The sequence below is a fragment of the Portunus trituberculatus genome, chromosome 21 (genome assembly GCF_017591435.1).
Source record: "Portunus trituberculatus isolate SZX2019 chromosome 21, ASM1759143v1, whole genome shotgun sequence".
NCBI lineage: Eukaryota > Metazoa > Arthropoda > Malacostraca > Decapoda > Portunidae > Portunus > Portunus trituberculatus.
In genome coordinates, this window is record NC_059275.1 from 9,903,543 (window position 1) to 9,922,518 (window position 18,976).

Consider the following 18,976-nt stretch of genomic DNA (forward strand, 5'->3'; position numbering starts at 1 on the left):
CCATAGGGCCTATTATTCGCCCAACACGAATCTCGCCGTGCACAATGAGCTCAGGAACGTAACTGTCGTGTTGGGCGAGGTATGACTGTATATATATATATATATATATATATATATATATATATATATATATATATATATATATATATATATATATATATATATATATATATATATATATATACATACAGTAATACTCTGCTTAATGAACGTTCATCTAACGAATTTCTGGTTTAATGTACTATATCAAGTTAGACCAAAAAGTCTGCATAACGTACAACCACATCCGTTTTAGCAAATTTTCTGGGTTTGAATTTACCGAGTGAGGGACCAAACGCGGTAGCTTCGCTGTGATTGGCTGGTTCCCCACCTCTATCTCTAGCGCTCCTGGAGTTGGATCCAAGATTCTTTAACAACGTCAGAGGAACCTCCTGCAGCGAAATGGCATCCATGAACGCTTGAAGGGACGGTGACAAGGTTGCTATCAGGTTGCTCTGAGGTTGCTGGGAACACCACCTCTCGAGGTGGTGTTACTGTCTTATATATGCATTTATGTTCACAAAACAACATTTCTATTAGCTTTTTACAAACCTTGCCTCCAAGAAAGAATTGTTTTGTAATGCATAAAGTGAAATCTTACATGGAATACCAAAAAAATAAAGCAGAGATGAGATCAGCCACAGACGAAGCGGGAGACTCACGGCCACTCAGCCGCTTCTTCTGCTTCTTGTGATCCTTTTGCTTACGTGTTACTTTCATCATGATGTTTATGTTTTCACTCCTCTATTGCCTGCTATAATGGATATCATATCTTAGTATTCATGTACGCTCATGCCATGAGAATAACCTTGACTCCATGGCATTGAGTGATAGTGAATTACTAATGAAATACTGCTGTATTTCATTAATAATTCACTATCACTCAGACCCACGGAGTCGAGGTTATCCTCATGGCATGAGCGTATATGAATACTAAGATATGATATCCATTATAGCAGGCAATAGAGAAGTGGAAACAAATATCACGGGGAAAGACAACTCGCCAAGCTTTAAAGGGTCACAAAAAGAAGAAGAAGCGGCTGAGTGGCCATGAGCCTCCCGCTTCGTCTGTGGCTGATCTCATCTCTGCTTTATTTTTTGGTATTCCATGTAAGATTTCACTTTATGCATTACAAAACAATCCTTTCTTTGGGGGCAAGGTTTGTAAAAAGCTAATAGAAATGTTGTTTTGTGAACATAAATAAATGTGAGAATGTGAGAGAATTTGTACGTAGCTCCTCTAACTTCCAATGACTCATATGATATCATAAAAGTAGTGGTACACTAGTGGCCCAATATGCTGCTAAACGTATATATAATTTTTTTTTAACCCATGTGGTATGTTGGGGACCAGCCCAGAATGCATTCCCCCCTATTTCTAATATTTTCTATGGGAAAATGATGTCTGCTTAATGAATTTTTGCTCTACGAACAGCTTTGACACCCCCTATCCTGTTCGTTAAGCGGTGTATTACTGTATATACAGGGAACACCTGCTTAACGAAGGGGTTACGTTCTTAAAAACACTTCGTTAAGTGAAACTTTGTTAAGCAAACCGATTATAACAAGTTTAACCCCTGACTTAAACTTCCATTGAGAATAAACAAAGCAAGAGTGCATCATAGTACAGTGAAAGATTTAACCCCTTCCTTACTGCAAGACTGTTTTGTGGTATGTGCGTACCACGCGCAAAAGCGACCTCGTGGTACCGCAAGATGCCGCTGTGGTACGTGCATACCACACTAATACATTTCCGTGTATAACTGTGGCCTGAGTGCGGATTTTGCTTTTTTCATGCTCCACGTGGTTCACTATAAACAAACTAACGCTGGAGGCGTTATTTTTACCCATCCCAGTGTAACAAAACCACCCCCCACTTGCCAATCAATATCGGAGTTCATTTTTCAGGCATAAACTAAAGCCAATCACTATTCTTTGATGTATATATTATTCCCACAGTCCCCCCAAGAACATCAGTTCTCTATTATCAGCCATGGTGAGACTGTTCTATTGCTTCTAGCTAGAGATAATGGCGTCTGCTTTTTATAGCAGTGATGAGGATTACCATAATTATGAGACAGATAGTGAAGATATACTGGAAGACTCTCCAGATGAATATGATTCAGACTATGATCCTGAAAAAGAAAGAGGAGAGAGTGATAGTGACAGCAGTGTTGAAACCCTCTCGGCAAGTGAGGGGGAGCAGCCTAGTTATGACTCTGCCTCAGGGCCACCCTCACCAGGTGCAGAGTGTGTAGTGCTGAATTTATGATTAGTGCACAATTTATGATTATGTTTATGTTTTCTTTTATTAGTAAAATTACAAAAATGTTTCGAAAAAAGTACATAACACTGAGTTAGAAAGAAATATAATGTGTAGATCTGGGCGTGAGGCACATGCGCGCACAGGCAGGGGGCTGCGGTATAGGAGGGGAACTCTTTGTTTACATCGGGGGTTGGCTGCGGTAAGGAAGGGGTTAATGAAAGTAGAAATTATGAAGTTAAACATTTAGGCAGTTTAATTTAAGTTTAATTTAAGTCATTATAATGTACACTAATGTATGTATGTACGTAACTTTATAATGTTGATGATCTTAAATTTATGAAGGGAGGGAGAGTGAAACGGGAAAGACACTAACGGGCAACCTGTGGAATGTAAACAAAGGGTGTATTATTGTATCACATACAAAACTTATGTACCACATTTCCACAAGGCTTTCCATTTTATTCATTGTAGAGTCACGAGTTCAGGTGGTTCTTTTAGCTTGCAATGAAGATAGGGTCTCATCAGCCTTCTTAATAGAGTCTGCTGACTTGAAAATAGTAAAGACAATAAATGGAGGCAAGGTGACAAGCAATGCTATAGTTTTCTCGCCTCTCTTGTGTCTGTGAATAATATGCAGCTTCACTTCGAGAGTAAGAGACTTCCTGGTCTTCTTAGAAATGCTAGTCCACATTGCAGGGCGTTTTGGTGGTAAATTGAGCCTGTTTAAAACATTAACAGTGATGCTGATATTGTTTTGAACAGGGGAGTGAGTGGTGCGTGTTGTCCACGAGAGGCTTGATCTTGATCTTGATCTTGATTCCACAGGTGTCCCAGGATTTCTCCTGAGGCAGGCATTAGTATCAGCAGCTCTTGGTATTTTCAAAAGCCTTTCGGCTTGCGTGATACGGCGGGGCTTTCAAACTTGGAAAAAATTACCTGGATAAAACGAGCAGATGGTAGTAAAATGAAACCTTCATTGTAGCAAAATTTTGTTGTGTGAACCTTTATTAAGCGGGCGTTGCCTATATTTATATATATATATATATATATATATATATATATATATATATATATATATATATATATATATATATATATATATATATATACAATCAAACCTTGCCGAACATGAAACTCGCGTATACACGAATTGGTAAAATATCCCATATTTCACCGAGCACGACTTTGACTGGCGATTGCACGATTTGGTCTCCAATTGAATCTCCCGCTGGTCCTGGTGGATGCACTTGACCTCCCCTCCCAAGCGTCTGGGACTCTCCGTAATTTGCTGAAAGTCATGGAAGATGTAACATCCCTCTTCACTGAAATGGATCCCATCTTGGAGAGGAGCTTTACCGTATTTTACGGCTTGCAAGACGCTGCATCTTGGACTGTCATTTATCTATGAAAGATCAAATAGGGCAGGTGGTTAAGACAACAAGATACCATCTGAAAAATATAGGTTTTGTCAGAAAATACTTGGATGAGAAAACTACGAAGATGCTGGTTCATAATCACGTGGTAAGCAAACTGGATTACTGCAATTCTCTGTATTATGGGCTGCCTAAGTATCTCTTAAGTACTTACAACTTGTTATGAACAAAGCTGCCAGACTGATTACAGGCATCTCTCCTCGTGAGAGGATAACACCTGTATTGATAGATCTGCATTGGCTGCCAATTAAAGCACGAATTGAGTACAAGATTAGTATCATGACTCATCAGGCATTACAGTCTGGAAAACCTGAGTACTTGAAGAACTTACTGGAAACATTCCACCATGACACTACGATGGAGCTGAGACACGATGCAGACCCATACAGACTACATGAGCCAAGAAATAACCTTGACATGGGATGTAGAGCATTTTTGCAAGATGCGCACCAAAGATTTACAATAAACTGCCGAGTGATATCAAAGGTTGTGCCAGGATCGATATCTTCAAAAAGAAAAAGAAGATATATTTGTTCAAGGAAGTTTATGACTTTAACGGCATGGAAATCAAAGACAATTATAGATGTTAGTTGCTTTTGAGGGAGGCTCTGCTGAGTGCTGCCTCACAGTGGAGCGGAGCCTTGAACAAACACCACAAGTAATAAGTAACAAGTAAGAAATTAACAATAATGACTTCCTGGAGCATGGTAAAATGATAACATATCAGATACTACCTGCTTCTCTAGAAAATGTGAGGGTTGGGAAGGTGTCATCAGCAGCATCATGACAATCTGCTGTTTCACTGCTGAATTGGACACTGAGTCACTATTAGTGTGTTGAAGTGAGATAATAATAGTGAAGTATTTATTGTTTGTCTGGTACAGCTTTCTACCTCTGTCTCAACATAATTTTTTGTAATAGTGTTATTGTGAGAGCTATGTCATGTAAAGTTGTGATGATGAAGGAAATAAGAAGAAAAGTGTTTGAAAAGATCATAACAGTCTTATGATATAGAGAGATAGCGGAGAAGCCTGGCAGTGAGGCATGGGGTGAGGTGAGCGTCTTAGAGGGGAGATAACACGAATGACAGAGAGGAGAGGGGAGGCCAGAATTGAAAGTCCAGCTGTCTCACAACAATACATTTGTTTGTTTGTTTCTAGTTGTCTTTTTTTCTTCATGTTTCTCATTCTAATTCTCGTCAACTTATACCTGTTAGGCAAAAATTATGGAGCTAAATGATGCACCTCCCTAATTGACTCCTGGCCACGTATTGTGTAGGGCGTAAGTCAGGCTATGACACAATCACACAAGACATTTAAAAATGGCTTCCTGATGGGAAGGGTATTTAATTATCAAAAAATAAATTATACCATCTGGTAATTTAGAATCTGAAGATGTTGGAGATACAATAGTAATCCCAAAATCTTAAATCCCACAAAATTAAATAAATAAATCTTGCATCTCCCTAAAGTCTGAGTTAATTTTTTTTGGGGGTGGGGAATTCGTATAAGTCAGATATATATACAGTAATCGCCCGCATATCCTGATTATAGCAGCCAAGGCCCTGGCAGATACACAAAATACCCAGCTGGATACACAGAATTTCCTCTCCCAACCCCTTATAAATTGCGAAAAAACATGTACATAACCCAAATGGGTAAGAAAACAATGAAATAAAGCACATTGAATGTATAATCTGGAACAAAAAATGGTACATAAGCAGTACAAGGGGTAGTGGGTTGTACACACAACAGTAAAGACGGCGTCACACTGGTACTTTTCCGTCAACTTTCTTTGTCGCATTTGTCAACTGTAAACAAACGTGGCTGCCCCTTCACCCCTCCAGCCAACTGCTATTTTTCGTTGCTATTTTTGGCCTTTAATGCTCTTTATGAGAAACTTCAGACAGCTTTGTCCGCTCATAAACGATAGAGCAGCTCATCTTGGCCATTTGCTACTTGGAAGTTCTGCCTTGGACCGTCTTACAGAGAAATGTAAACAAACAACTGAACCACTTTTCGCTGCTAGGCTGGAAAAAAAAAAAAAAAAAAAAAAAAAAAAAAAAAAAAAAAAAAAAAAAATATATATATATATATATATATATATATATATATATATATATATATATACAGTTAAACCTCGCTGAACACAAAACTCGCGTAGCTATCCTCAGTATCATGTATGGTTTAGAAACAACAGTGTGGACTAGGAAAGACCTGAATAGGCTAGAGGTGCTGCAGAACATGACAGGCAGGATAGCGTTAGGTGCCAACAGGTATGTGGCAGTGGAGGCGATCAGAGGAGATATGGGATGGAGTACATTTAGGGAAAGGTTAGCTAAGGCAGTGTTGAGGTATAGGGTTAGACTGCAGAGGATGGATGGGAGTAAATGGGCAAAAAAGGTGTACGAATGGAACGTGTATGGACAGTGGGCACAGGAGTCGTTTAATATAGAAATTTGGGTGGGTGAAATAGGAATGCTTGTTAGAAGAGCCATAGGACATGGAAGTGTAGATGCGAGTAAGAGAGAAATCAATAGGCGTGTGGAAGAGAAAGGAAAAGCAGAGTGGAGGAGGGGGATGAGTGAGAAGACAACGCTAGAATGGTATCGGAGAAAGGACCGGCCTAGGCGTGAAAGTTTTTATGATGGGAGCCGCGCGGGGAACTGCTGTTCAGAGCCAGGACCAAGTCCCTGGAGGTGAACAGCAGGGTGTATAGGTGGAAGAATGGAGGAAGCAAGGTGTGTGAGGTATGCGAGACGGGTGTGGATGAGACAGTAGAACATTTGATGCTGGAGTGTGAGGGGTATGGGTGTGCAAGAGACAGGATGTTAGGTGTAGTGACAGAAGAGATAGAAGTAGAAGCATGTAGTGAGATGAGAGAGAGGAATGCTAGGGAATGGATGGAGTACCTGCTGGGGCTGTGTGTTGAGAGACAGGTAAATGGTCGGGTGATTGAGGGTGTGAAAGATTTCTTAGAGAGTGCCTGGAGGGAACGTATGAGAATGATTGAAAGGCAGGGACCCCTCAGGGACAGAGATGGGGATGGGGAACAGGTGTGAATGTGATGAGGGAGGGGGGAGGGAGGGAAAGCATTAATGCTTCAGACTTCCTGCTTCACTCTTCCATTTCCAGGTGTGTATGGGAGAACGCCGATCCAAAGGCTACACCGACAGCAAATGCTGGGTGACTCCCAGCTCAAGCTCAAGCTCAAGCTCATACGAATTGGTAAAAAATCCCATATTTCCCCGAGCACAACTTTGACTCGCGATTCCATGATTTGGTCTCCATTTGAATCTCCTGCTGGTCCTGGTGGATGCACTTGACATCCCCACACAAGCATCTTGGACTCTTCGTAATTTGCTGAAAGTCATGGAAGATGCAACATCCCTCTTCACTGAAACAGATCCCATCCTGGAGAGGAGCATTACCGTATTTTACGGCTTGCAAGACACTGCATCTTGGAAGACGCATCCTAATATTTGAAAGAAATTTCTAAAAAAAAAGTCATTCTCATACAAGAGTGCATTCACCATATACCCGACCACTGAACACAAAAACATTAGAAGCAAGGAGTTTGCAAGACACTATTGTTTCACCACTCATTACAAATTTGCTGGAGCACTCACCACAAATTTAACCCGCTAAGACCAATGGCCGCAAAATTGCACCCTCCCATTACCACAATTATCATAAAAAAATCAACTCTTATAAATTACTCTGGAAAAAAATCTGCTGTTAGTAGACATGACAATGCATCATCCTACAAGTTTTTATTGCTCTACTCACTATGGTTGTCTCAGAATAATAACCGATAGTTGGAGAAGATTGTGGTAGCGGCAACTCTCTGGCACGGGTCCAGCGTGATGTTGATGAAGGCGGTATGATGTGGGGAAGCGTGGCTGGCTCGGGGGAGGTGCTTTTATGTGTATTCTTACATAATGTAAGGCACTGCTCATGTTTTCATGTGTTTTCACATGTTTTTCGTGTTTTCACTCATATTGGCTGATTATAGTTACGTATGTTTTTATCAGGCGTGGGTGACGATGTTGTCACAATAGCGGGGACGGGATCTACCTCCAACCTGTGCACTTTGCGTCTTGTCCTGCCTTGTCTATCACTTTTATCACTAAACTTTAGCTTCCTCTTAGCACCAGGAGCCATAGTTGTAAATAAGAGTTCCGTAAAAAAGTAAATACGTAAATACGTAAATAATTATCACTGCGACACGACGCTCACGCACCTCACAGAAATTTGCGGGAGACTAGCTGGCTAGAGCGGTGTGCTTCCTGGGAGCCGACAGTACTACCATAGGACTACGTCATGACCAAATATAGCAGCGCTACCAATGCTAGCGTGGTTTTTATTAGCGCTCAAAGTAGCTGCCCCATTTAAGGACTGTCGGAAGTGTGCTATGCAGCTGTATTTAAGGCCTGTCGGAGTTTTCGAGTTAAAACTATGTGAATAAAAACACTATAGGTAAATACATGTACACAGTGAAACAATTCATCTCTTCTTGTTTTAGTGGCGGGCGACGGCATGTTTTGGACCTGTTGTTTACATTTATTTTATTTTGCAGTCGTGCTTCATAGGCTTTATCAATGTGAATACAATTCACAAGTGGAGTTTTGACTCTTGCTTGAATGAATAAGCCACTTGGATGTTCTATTAATAAAGGTATAAAGGCACCTGGCATGATGTGTGTGCATGTATGTGTGTGATGCAATGAGACGAGGGAGCGGCCCGTTTTTTCCACACACTGAGTAGGCTGCAGGAAGGATTATAGTATTGTAAATATGTGTAACACCTAAGTACTGAGTTTACATAATATAAAAGGCTAAATTAAATGGTACTTAAGCTAACATCATAATGTAATGCCTCAACATACAAATCCAGGTCGCTATCAGTCAAGTGTCCAAGCTCACTTGAGGTTGAATGCTGCCTTACAATACAACATTCATCTTGGAAGATGCACTAGTATTTTTCAGGGTATTATTTAAGAAAAAAAGTGCATCTTGTAAGCCGTAAATTACATACGGTAAGTTCAAGAGGGGTGTTGAGAAGCTTCTTTTGCCCTACAAGGAGACTTTACGCCATATAGAAGCATCTGCCAGTCAGAGGCCCATCACTTCATATTTCAAGCCCTCTCCAACCAGCAAATAAACTAAAGGTACTAGTACTATAATTAAATAAAATGTTTGCTTGGTACTTCATTTATTGTTTTTTTTTCAGCCTTTTTTGGTAAAAAATTTTTTGGGGGGGAGGATCTGGGAACGTAACACCCATTTTCCCATAGGGCCTATTATTCGCCGAACACGAATCTCGCCATACACGATGAGCTCAGGAACGTAACTGTCGTGTTGGGCAAGGTTTGACTGTATATAAATATAATACTTTGAGATACGATCGCCCCAACATACAATTTTTATAATATACGACAAAAAATTTCATATAATTTTAACCTTGAAATACGACAATATTTTTAAGATACGAATAGCTATCGGTAGGTGGAGCAGCGATCGCTCAGCTACCCATGTCCACCCGAACATTCAGCCCACTTTGTGTATCGTTGTTCATCCTTTGTACATGTATGTGTCTGTGCTCCTTGGCAGTGTGTATTTTCTCTTAAGTTTTGTGAATTGTATTAATACCTATAAATAGGTAATTCATTGTAATCTTAGCAAAACCTCAAGTTTAAAAAAATTTCAATGTATTTTTCCTGTATACATCTTGTAGATATATATATACAGTAAAGTCCCGGGTTACGTCGGTCTCGAGTTACGTCAAACTTGTAGTTACGTCAGTCCACTATAAGGCAATTTAAGATTAGAAAAATTAAAAATTTATAAATCGTAAAGTGCGGGATTTATTGTTATTGTTGGTGGTTGCCCGCCACACCGCCCACCTCACACTTGAATACAATAACACCCTGCCTCAGTTCCACCACACCATCGCCCCTGGCAAGAGTGTTATCCTACTTCTGCGTTTACTGACTCAAGTTCTTAGTATCTTGCTCAATGGCACCAAAGAGAAAACTTCTTAGTGACAGCAGTGATGCTAAGAAAAGGAAAACCATTATGCTACAAGAAAAAGAAGACATAATTAAAAGACATGAGAAGGGAGGCAGCAGCTGTGTGTGAGGGAGGAAGAAGAAAATGGGAAGCCCGTTACCATGACAACGGGGAGGTTGACGACCTTGAGGGCTCGCACACCCATCACAACAATAACAACTCCGGAGCCTTCGCCTGGGCCACACGACACTCGCAGCTGACTTGCACCGTCTGCGCCTGTCTGCTGATCCCTATTGCCCTTTCCTATTGCATTTCCTGCCCTGCTGCCCACGCTTCTACTCCCACCGCACTGCACTACGCTCCCAGCTGTCCGCCCTGTGGACGTCACAACATTCAACCTGCCCACCCTCCTGGCGGCCTCAGGCGTCCACCCTTCTCGGCAACCTGCAGTCCTTCGCGTTCGTGGCCCTAATCAGCAACAAAAACAAGCTTGTGTTTCTTTCATATTCCTACATACTTGTAAATAATATAACAATATAACCTTTAACTTGCCTGAATGACCATAAACAATGATTGGTTGAAAACTCCATAATATGCTTTGAAATGTGTATTTTTTCTTAAGTTTTGTGAACTCAAGACATGCGTCCTAAAAGTAAAAGTTTGGCGAGAAACACACAAAATAGCCTGTACAGTATTCACATACTGATTACAGTAAGCCCCCACATTTAGCGATCCTATTAGTCTGCCGAAACCATCACTAAATTGGAATTTTGGCAAATTTGAATACTACTTTAAATAGGGAAAAATACCAATCAGTCTTTCGTCTGCCCAAAGTCCCCATTTCAAGTCCCCATTTACAGCTGCAACATTGCCACCTTCACGAGAATCAGCACCCCCGAAACCACTAGTGGAGGCCATGGTGATAGCGAAACTCGCTAAACAGTGAGGATGCCATTTACAGCTGCAACATTGCCACCTTCACGAGAATCAGCACCCCCCAAACCACTAGTGGAGGCCATGGTGATAGCAAAACTCGCTAAACAGTGAGGATGGGAGCACAAAAAATTTCATACGCTGGATTAACACACACAATAGCTCAAGTGTCGAGTGGGAATGCCGGAGGCCCTGTGGGGCTGACGTCACGGCCAAACAGACACGTGACTGGCTCAGAGCGAGCGGGAGGCGGGACAGTGTAGTGCGGTACATTCGCTAAAGATGAGAGAAAATCGCTAAACTTGAGGGCTTGGCCTTTTTCCAGACAGTCGCTAAATAATGATTTCGCTAAGCTGGATTTCGCTAAATTTGGGGGTTTACTGTACACGTAGAAATTCAATAAATGAGTGAGTACAAATGATGTCCTGCCCACAAGCAACTCTTCCTCTTCGGAATGCAAAAACCAGAAGTCTCTAGATGTCGTGGTTACCAAAATATCACAGATTGAATGAGGTAGTATCATCTGTTTATGTGGCCTTGCATCCGATTGGGTTCAACAGCCTTGGTTAGAGCGAGAGAAAATGGGCCCCTTGTATCCTCTCTCTCTCTCTCTCTCTCTCTCTCTCTCTCTCTCTCTCTCCTTCTTGTTCTGATACCACTCTCATTGAAAAGTTGTCTCCCCGTAACATGGCGAGAGACCCGAGGAATAGAAGTAAGGCGCACGGGAGAGGTGGCGGAATCAGACACTGTGAAATCACTGTTGCTCCTACCATTCATCATTGGTGACACAGTGACATAGAGCATATGTTTACTCCTGATGAGTGTTGCCAGCTCACAAGCTTGCAAATTCGCCAGACCTTAACCCTATAGAAAATCTGTGGGAATACGTTAAACTGAAGCTAAGTGAAAGATATACCTCCTCTCTCCCATGCCTCCAAGCCACTATTGAGGACATGTGGGACAATATTGATGCTCAGTATCTCCACCACCTGGGTGACTCACTTCCCAAGACTCATAAAGATCAAGAAGGCACAAGGGCCCTCTATCAATTACTAGTTTAGGTGAGAACCCTCATTGAAACATTTTCTGTGTCATTAATCTCCCTCTCAGGTTGTCATAGGTACTGCGTCTTGCACTCTGACCAGCAGTGTACTGTTTTGTTATACCACTGTAGAATGGATGTTGTGGTTATGAAAGCAAACATCTCCATTGAGTCAGACAGTGTTTCAGAAAAAAAAATAGGAAGGATTTTTGCTTTTGATTGAAATTGAAGTGAAATCCAACAAGCTTTACATGAATTATAATTGCTACCATTTTCATTTTCAGATAAGAATGTTAATCTGGAAGCCCGGGATCGATGGGGGCGTGTTGCATTGGTGTTTGCAGTGTTGGGGAACCATCAGGAATGCGTGGAACTGCTGCTACATGCTGGGGCAAAGCCTGATGCTACAGACTCTCACAGATGCACTCCTCTACATTTTGCTGCATATAAAGTAAGTTTTAAGGTATATTTTTTGGCTTCTCTTGCTATTATTTTTGGTATTTTCTTATTTATATATTTATTCATTTTATTTATTTTTTTTTCCTGTAGCTCTTGTAGGTCTACTTGAAGAGTATGGGAAGTGCTGTCCAGCTTCCACCTATTAGCAATAGAGGCAATTTTCTTTATAGTGGAACCCATATTAGGGCCTATATCACCACCCAAGTGCATCTTTGGTATAAGGCAATTACACCTCCATCTAGAACCTGGGTATCATGGTGACATGTAGGTAACTTTAAACCACTTGACAAATGACAAAATTTCAAGGTGGCACATGGTGGGATTTGATACTCATGTCAAAACTAGCTGCATTTATTTATTTGTATTTTCCTGTTCTTTCTGTAAGCATGACACACATCACCTTGAGCATTGTGTCAGGGAGGTAGTGGCGTAGTGGATAAGGTGGTGAGCATGGGATCGTGCAGACATCCATGCATCGGTTCATATCTTACCATGTACCACCTTGAAACTATGTCATTTGTCAAGTGGTTTAAAGTTACCTACACGTCACCATGATACCCAAGTTCTAGGTAGAAGTGTAATTGCCTTACACCAAAGATGCACTTGGGTAGTGATATAGGCCCTAATATGGGTACTACCATAAATAAAATTGCCTACGCCACTAATGGGTGGAAACTGAACAGCACTTTCCATACCTACAGGCACTATGGGCCATAACATAAAAAAAGTTAGAAAATGATAACAGGAATCATAATGTTTCTTCTATTGATTTTGATTTTTTTTTTTTTGTGAGAGGAAAAACAAAAACAGAAGAAATTTTGTACTGAGCTGTGACACTAGAATGATTATGAAATGAGTGAGGAAAAGTAGTAATAACTGTAGAGGATAATTCAAATTTAGACTTTACAAAATATTGGATATGTGTACCTCAGGGTCATCTTGGCTGCATCAAATCCATCCTTCATACAGTAGAGAGCAAAAACATTTCAAATTCGGAACATTCCAATGGTGTGTGGCTAGCTCAGGATGTGAAAGGTGTAACTCCACTCCACCATGCAGCCAGTCACAGCAATCACAAATGCCTTCAAGCTCTCCTGAAACACACAGTGGCTGGTACATTGGACACAGAGGACCACAAAAAGGTAAGTAAATGTTATACTCTGGTGTTTTCCATGCACTTTTTTTGCTGTTCTATATATCTTATTATTATTGTACTAGACAGACTACAATGACTACCAAATATTGAGTGGAGTAGGAAATGCTTATACCAGCCCTGTGTTTGTCCATTATTTAAGGTGACAACTAAATGTTTTCATTATACATATTTGTTATTTGGTAAGTTTTATATGTCCCTGTGGTGATTTTTAAAGTAAATGGTAATTAATGTAATATGTAAGATACCAGTGAAACCCATTTTACCAATGAGTTTTGTTCTTCAAGAGTATCTAGTTCTCAAAAATGTGTAAATTGAATTTAAATATAGGATTTTTAATGGATTCTTTACTTAAGAAATTTTAAAAGATTTTTATTAGCAAAGCTAAATTGTAAGTGAAGGCAAAGGACAAGATAATGTGCTTGATCACTGAAGAATTATAAATTTATTTTTTATGAATATTCATATATTTTACTGTGGTCCAACAAATTGAAGTATCATTACATGTCTCATGTTTTTCCAAGTGTTGGGGACCTCATTAATGAATCACTTTTACAGAGAACCCCTCTTCACTGGGCAGCAGCATATGGATCTCAGGAAAATGTACGCCTTCTCATAAAACATGGAGCTAACAATCTAATGCCTGACCAAGAAGGCAAGACTCCTCTACACTGGGCAGCCATGAGCAAAGCCGATGGAGCCAGAGATTGCGTGCGGACACTAATTGGTGCAGCTCCATCCAATGTCAACTGGCAAGACTTTGACGGCACAACAGCTCTGCATATAGCTGTGGCAGAGGCTAGAAAGGAAACTGTGGACGTCATTCTGTCTGTCCAGAATTGTAATGTAAATTTGACAGACAATCAGTTTAGGACTGCTTTGCATTGGGCATGTAACAGGTGAGGACAAGGCAACACTTTTGATTGGAGTATAGATATATAATATATAATTTGTTATTACACATACTACTACCCATAATTATTAATTATTGCTTAAACCCCATTCCCACAACAAACTTACATAATGTCTAACAGCTCGAGGAAAGAAACGAAAGAAATACTTGAGGTGCCCTTGTTTTCTTTGCGAAGACACCCCGCCCGTTTTCTGTTCCCAGGTATCAGCCATCAGGCCGATTCCCTCATTCGCCTCTTTGCTGTCATAGGGCTTACACATAGTCTCCAGCTCATCTCTTTCACCAGCTCGTTGTTTTTGCTTTTCAGCAGTGGTTGGTTTGTCTTTTGTCGCTCCTTGGTTTGTTTTTCTTCTATTGGGAGTTTGTAAGTGTGTTATTATGCCACGTAAGTGTGTGAAGTATTCTCGTTCCCTCCCATCTCTTCCGGTGGGTGTTTTGTAGCCTTGCTTCCCATTTTATTTGTTGCAAGGCCTTGTCACACCACCAGTTTCCATGTCTTTTGGATAGTATCAAAGATCGTACTTAGAGGAGGAAGGCTTCTTCTTCTGGTAAGCTTAAGTCTTCCCCTTTGTCTCAGCAGCTGCATAAACGCATGTGTAAGATGGAGGAAACATTGAGTCTGCTTTCCATCTTTCTCTCCTTTTCCCAGGGTTTCCCCTTCTCTGGTTTCCAGTCTCTGGCTTCACAGGTAGACAATTCCCAGCCAGGTATGAGTGAGAGGCCATGGCAAGCAGGGCCAGCTGGTGCCGCCAGTTGCGAGGTTGAGGTGGTACCGGTGTCTGCTGCAGACGCTACAACAACAACTGGTGACTGCCATGCCGTGGTTCCTGACACAGGTAAGGCAGTGCACAGTGCCCTTGGTACTTTTTGCACTGTTTATGGGGGTGGGGTTCGAGACAGACATCAGTCTACCATGCCCGGCAGCTGCTCCACTACCCTGGGTACAGAGGCTGGTAATTGCCATACAGCTCCCTTTCCTGGCAGCCAGACTCCTATCCTGGATATTGATGGTGGCATCTGCCATACGTCTCCCATTCTTGGCAGCCAGCCTCTTATCCCCTCCTGTGGTTTTATCTGAGGTTCAGGTTAAGGAAATGCCTGGTGCTCCTGGTACCTCTGGCAGTGTTTATGGGGTGGGGTTGGCGACAGCCATTGGTCTACCATGCCCGGCAGCCGCCCCATTACCCAGGAAATGGAGGTGGGTGTTTGGTATACAGCTCCCATGCCTGGCAGCCAGACTCCTTTCCAGGATGTTGAGGTTGGCGTCTGCCATACGGCTTCCATGCCTGGCGGCCAGCTCACTTGGATTAGGCGTAAGCGAGACCATTCCATGTACTTTGGAGGTGGAGTTTGGTACTATTATGTCTGATGGACTTCTCCCTTCCCAGAGTGTGTGTGTTGGTCCCAGCCACAAGGCTCCCATGCTGGGCAACCACAGAAGAGTCTTATGAGGATGAAGAGGAGGACATGCCTCCCAATCAAGTAGGCATTTCCCCTTTTTTGCACCATTGGCCTGGTGAGAGACTATCTTCATCTTCCTGCTCCTGAGGTTCCTTCTTTGTTCCACCTTACGGGGGTAAAAAAGGCGCAGGTTTCAGTTTTGCCACACCAGCCCTCTTTTTCTCTCCCACGGTCGCTTATGGCTCAAGCAGTCCGTGAGGAAGCCCAATGCAGGTCCATGAAGGAGCTTAAGCCTTGCTCTGCAAATTTTCAGTTGTCTAGGGATTGGTATGGCCGAGCCAGGTCTTTTTATATACCTGATGGCTCCTCCTCCGGTTAATGAGGAGTTGGGGGTTTACGGCCAGTGGACAACCTGGCAGTCTCTGTCTCCTCCCACCTGTTGGTGCAAATGGAGAAAGTGTGTGGCTCCATGGCTAACATTGCCTCTTGGACAGATCAGGTGTTGGCTAGTTGGACTGGTGCTGCTTTGAGCACGGAACAGGATGTTTTGGAATTTTTGTTGGCACTGGCAAAGGCAAATAAGGACATTCTTCATCCTGCTGAGGAGCTACGTTGTAGACTCCTTATGTTACGGAGGCAGGTGGTAGTGGATTCGTTGCCTCATACCTTTTCTGACAGGGAGAAGCGCCAGCTCCTTTCTTCTCCCTTTTCTGACGTGCTTTTTGACCCTGCGGTGGTAGCTAGGGTACAGGAAGAGGAGTATTCTACTGCTCAGCAATGTGCACTCTCTTCTGTGGTGCAGGGGTTAGCTTCTTTTTGGGGTCAGCCTCTGGGTCTTGGGGAGCAAGATAAAAGTACAGACAAGGAGGGGTGCATTTCGTAGCTTCTCTTCGTCAGCTCTGGTTCCCAGGCCCTCCACTACAGGGGGATCCTTTCGGGCCAGGGGTTCTCGCAGTGGCGGACCCCATGGCTGGGGTAGATCTTGCTAGGGAAGTAGTTTGCTCTCCTGTCCCTGTGCCGTTACCAGGACGGTTGGTTGGTCACAGGGATGACTCTCTTGGGATGCATAGGTGCCATCCAGGCTGTGTGCTCACTTGGGTATTCAGATCAATCTGCCCAAATCAGACCTGATACCCAACCAAAGGAAGCAGTTACCGGGGCATGGTGCTGAATTCAGTAAGGGCTCTGGTTTTTCTGTCGCCAGAAAGGGTCTGCTGGTTTCTCTCAGTGGCACAGAGTTTTCTAGAGGACAGAGCCCCTACGGTGTCTCTATGGAGGTCACTCCTGGGTCATCTGGCTTCCCTGGAGAGGCTGGTCCTGGGCAGCCGGGTACGCTCTCGGTCCCTTCAGTGGTGCGTGAAAAATCATTGGAAGGCAGCGTCAGACCCTCCCTGGTGGCAGGTTTTTCCTTCACAGCGGTGTCTGGCACACCTCTCTTGGTGGATGGATCTGGGTCATCTACTCAAGGGAGCTCCCTTTGTGATGGCACCTTTGGAATAGTCTCTGTTTTCCGACGCATCCCTTCACGGTTGGGGTGCTCATCTGGGGGAATCTCTAGTCTTGGAGGTGTGGTCTCCACAGGAGCGGAGATTTCATATCAACCACCTTGAGATGATGGCTGTTTTCCGGGCTCTATAGTTCTTTCAGGAGGAAGTCTAGGGCACAGTGGTGTCTCTCATGTCAGACAATTTGACAGTGGTGGCTTATTTGAGGAACTCAGGGGGCACCCGGTCCAAGTCTCCCGGGTCTGGCGGGTGACATTCTCCAGTGGTGCGAGGACAACTCGGTCTCTCTTCTCACAAGGTTTGTGCTGGGACGGCGAAATGCAGTGACAGACGTCCTCAGTTGCAAGTGTGTGGGATCAGAGTGGACCTTGCATCCCGTAGTGTGCAGGCAGGTCTTCCAGGTGTGGGGTGCGACACAGGTGGATCTGTTTGCCACTGCCTTAAATCACCAGTTAATTCTTTATGTATCTCCCTTGCCTGACCCGGAATCTTGGAAAGAGAATGCTTTTGCCTTTCCATGGGAGGGCTTGGATCTGTATGCCTTTCCTTCCTTCTCTCTGATTCAGCGGGTGCAGGTTTGAGTCAGAGTCTGCTTGTGTTCGCGTGACTCTGATTGCCCCACGGTGGCACCAGGCGAACTGGTTTCCTCTGCTTCTGAGTCTGTTTGTTGACCATCCTCGAGTGTTGTTGCAATGGACCTCTCTGCTCCGCCAGCCTCATCGCCACCTCTTTCACAAATCGCCATGGGCTCTTCACCTTCACACGTGGAAACTCTCCTGTGTCTCTTCCAAAAGAGAGGCTTTTCGTGGAAGGCTGCTAGATTTATGGCCTGTCTGGTCAGACAGTCTTCTGCCAGAGTCTATCAGGTAAAGTGGTCTGTCTTCTGTGGTTGGTGTGAGTCGAGAGGTTGTCATCCTCTCTCGACCTCTGTGATGGACTTAGCAGACTTTTTCATTTTCTTTGGGACACTTAACATTTGTCCTTGCTGTCCATTAGGGGCTATCGTTCTGCTTTGGCCCCTGTTTTCCAGCAGGGTGGCTTGGGTATCTCACAGGATAGGGATCTGTCAGCTCTGTTTCGGGGGTTTGTCAAGTTGGATCCTCCTCATTCACCACGTATTCCTGCGTGGGATTTGTCCTTAGTTTTATGCTTATTAATGAAGTCCCCTTATGAGCCTCTGCATTTGGCTTCTTTGAGGGACATTGTTCCAAAGTCCTCCTTTCTCTTGACTTTAGCTTCTGCTCTCCGAGTTAGTGAGCTGCACGGGCTGTCAGCAGAAGTTCATCACTCAAAGGGTTGGGCTTCTATGACTTTCTCGCTAGCCCCGGATTTTCTAGCGAAGACTCAACTCCCAGGTGATGTATCACAGTCTGACTTCTCCATTCCTGCTCTTATGGAGTACTTTGGCAACTCAGAAGGGTATAGGCTTTTGTGCCCAGTCAGAGCCGTCAGGGAGTGCCTTCGTAGGACCAAGGACTGTCGTCCTAGATGCTCCCGCCTTTTTGCGAGGTTACTGAGCCTCGGTTTGTAGTGCACCCTCATACTATTTCCCACTGGATATGTCAGGTTATCCAGCGGACCAGCGTGCACATGTGGATGTTTCTGAGGAGGACATGTGTTTGGTTCGGGTGAAGGCACATGAAGTTAGAACAGTGGCGATGAGTGCCTTGTTCAGGGAGATTCGGAGTACAGATAACTCGATTTACGCATGTTTGATTTACACGATTTTGTTATGACGCAACCAAAAAAATATTATAGTTAATTTGATTTGCGCGATCGGTTTGCTTATATGCGATTTGGCCCAACTGCATTTTCAAACTGA

The 18,976-nt window shown here is 43.1% G+C and overlaps 1 protein-coding gene across 4 annotated transcripts in view; it reads left to right on the forward strand.

Moving 5' to 3' along the window:
- The window catches only part of LOC123506917 (inversin-like), a 170,211-nt gene that overhangs the window by 79,954 nt on the left and 71,281 nt on the right, over positions 1-18,976 (forward strand). For 3 of the 4 annotated variants that reach the window (XM_045259331.1, XM_045259334.1, XM_045259333.1), the window contains 3 exons: positions 12,008-12,174; positions 13,115-13,324; positions 13,894-14,234. In XM_045259331.1, the coding sequence (XP_045115266.1) occupies positions 12,008-12,174; positions 13,115-13,324; positions 13,894-14,234 (718 nt within the window). The remainder of the gene's footprint in view (positions 1-12,007; positions 12,175-13,114; positions 13,325-13,893; positions 14,235-18,976) is intronic. The other variant, XM_045259332.1, reaches the window with a different exon arrangement.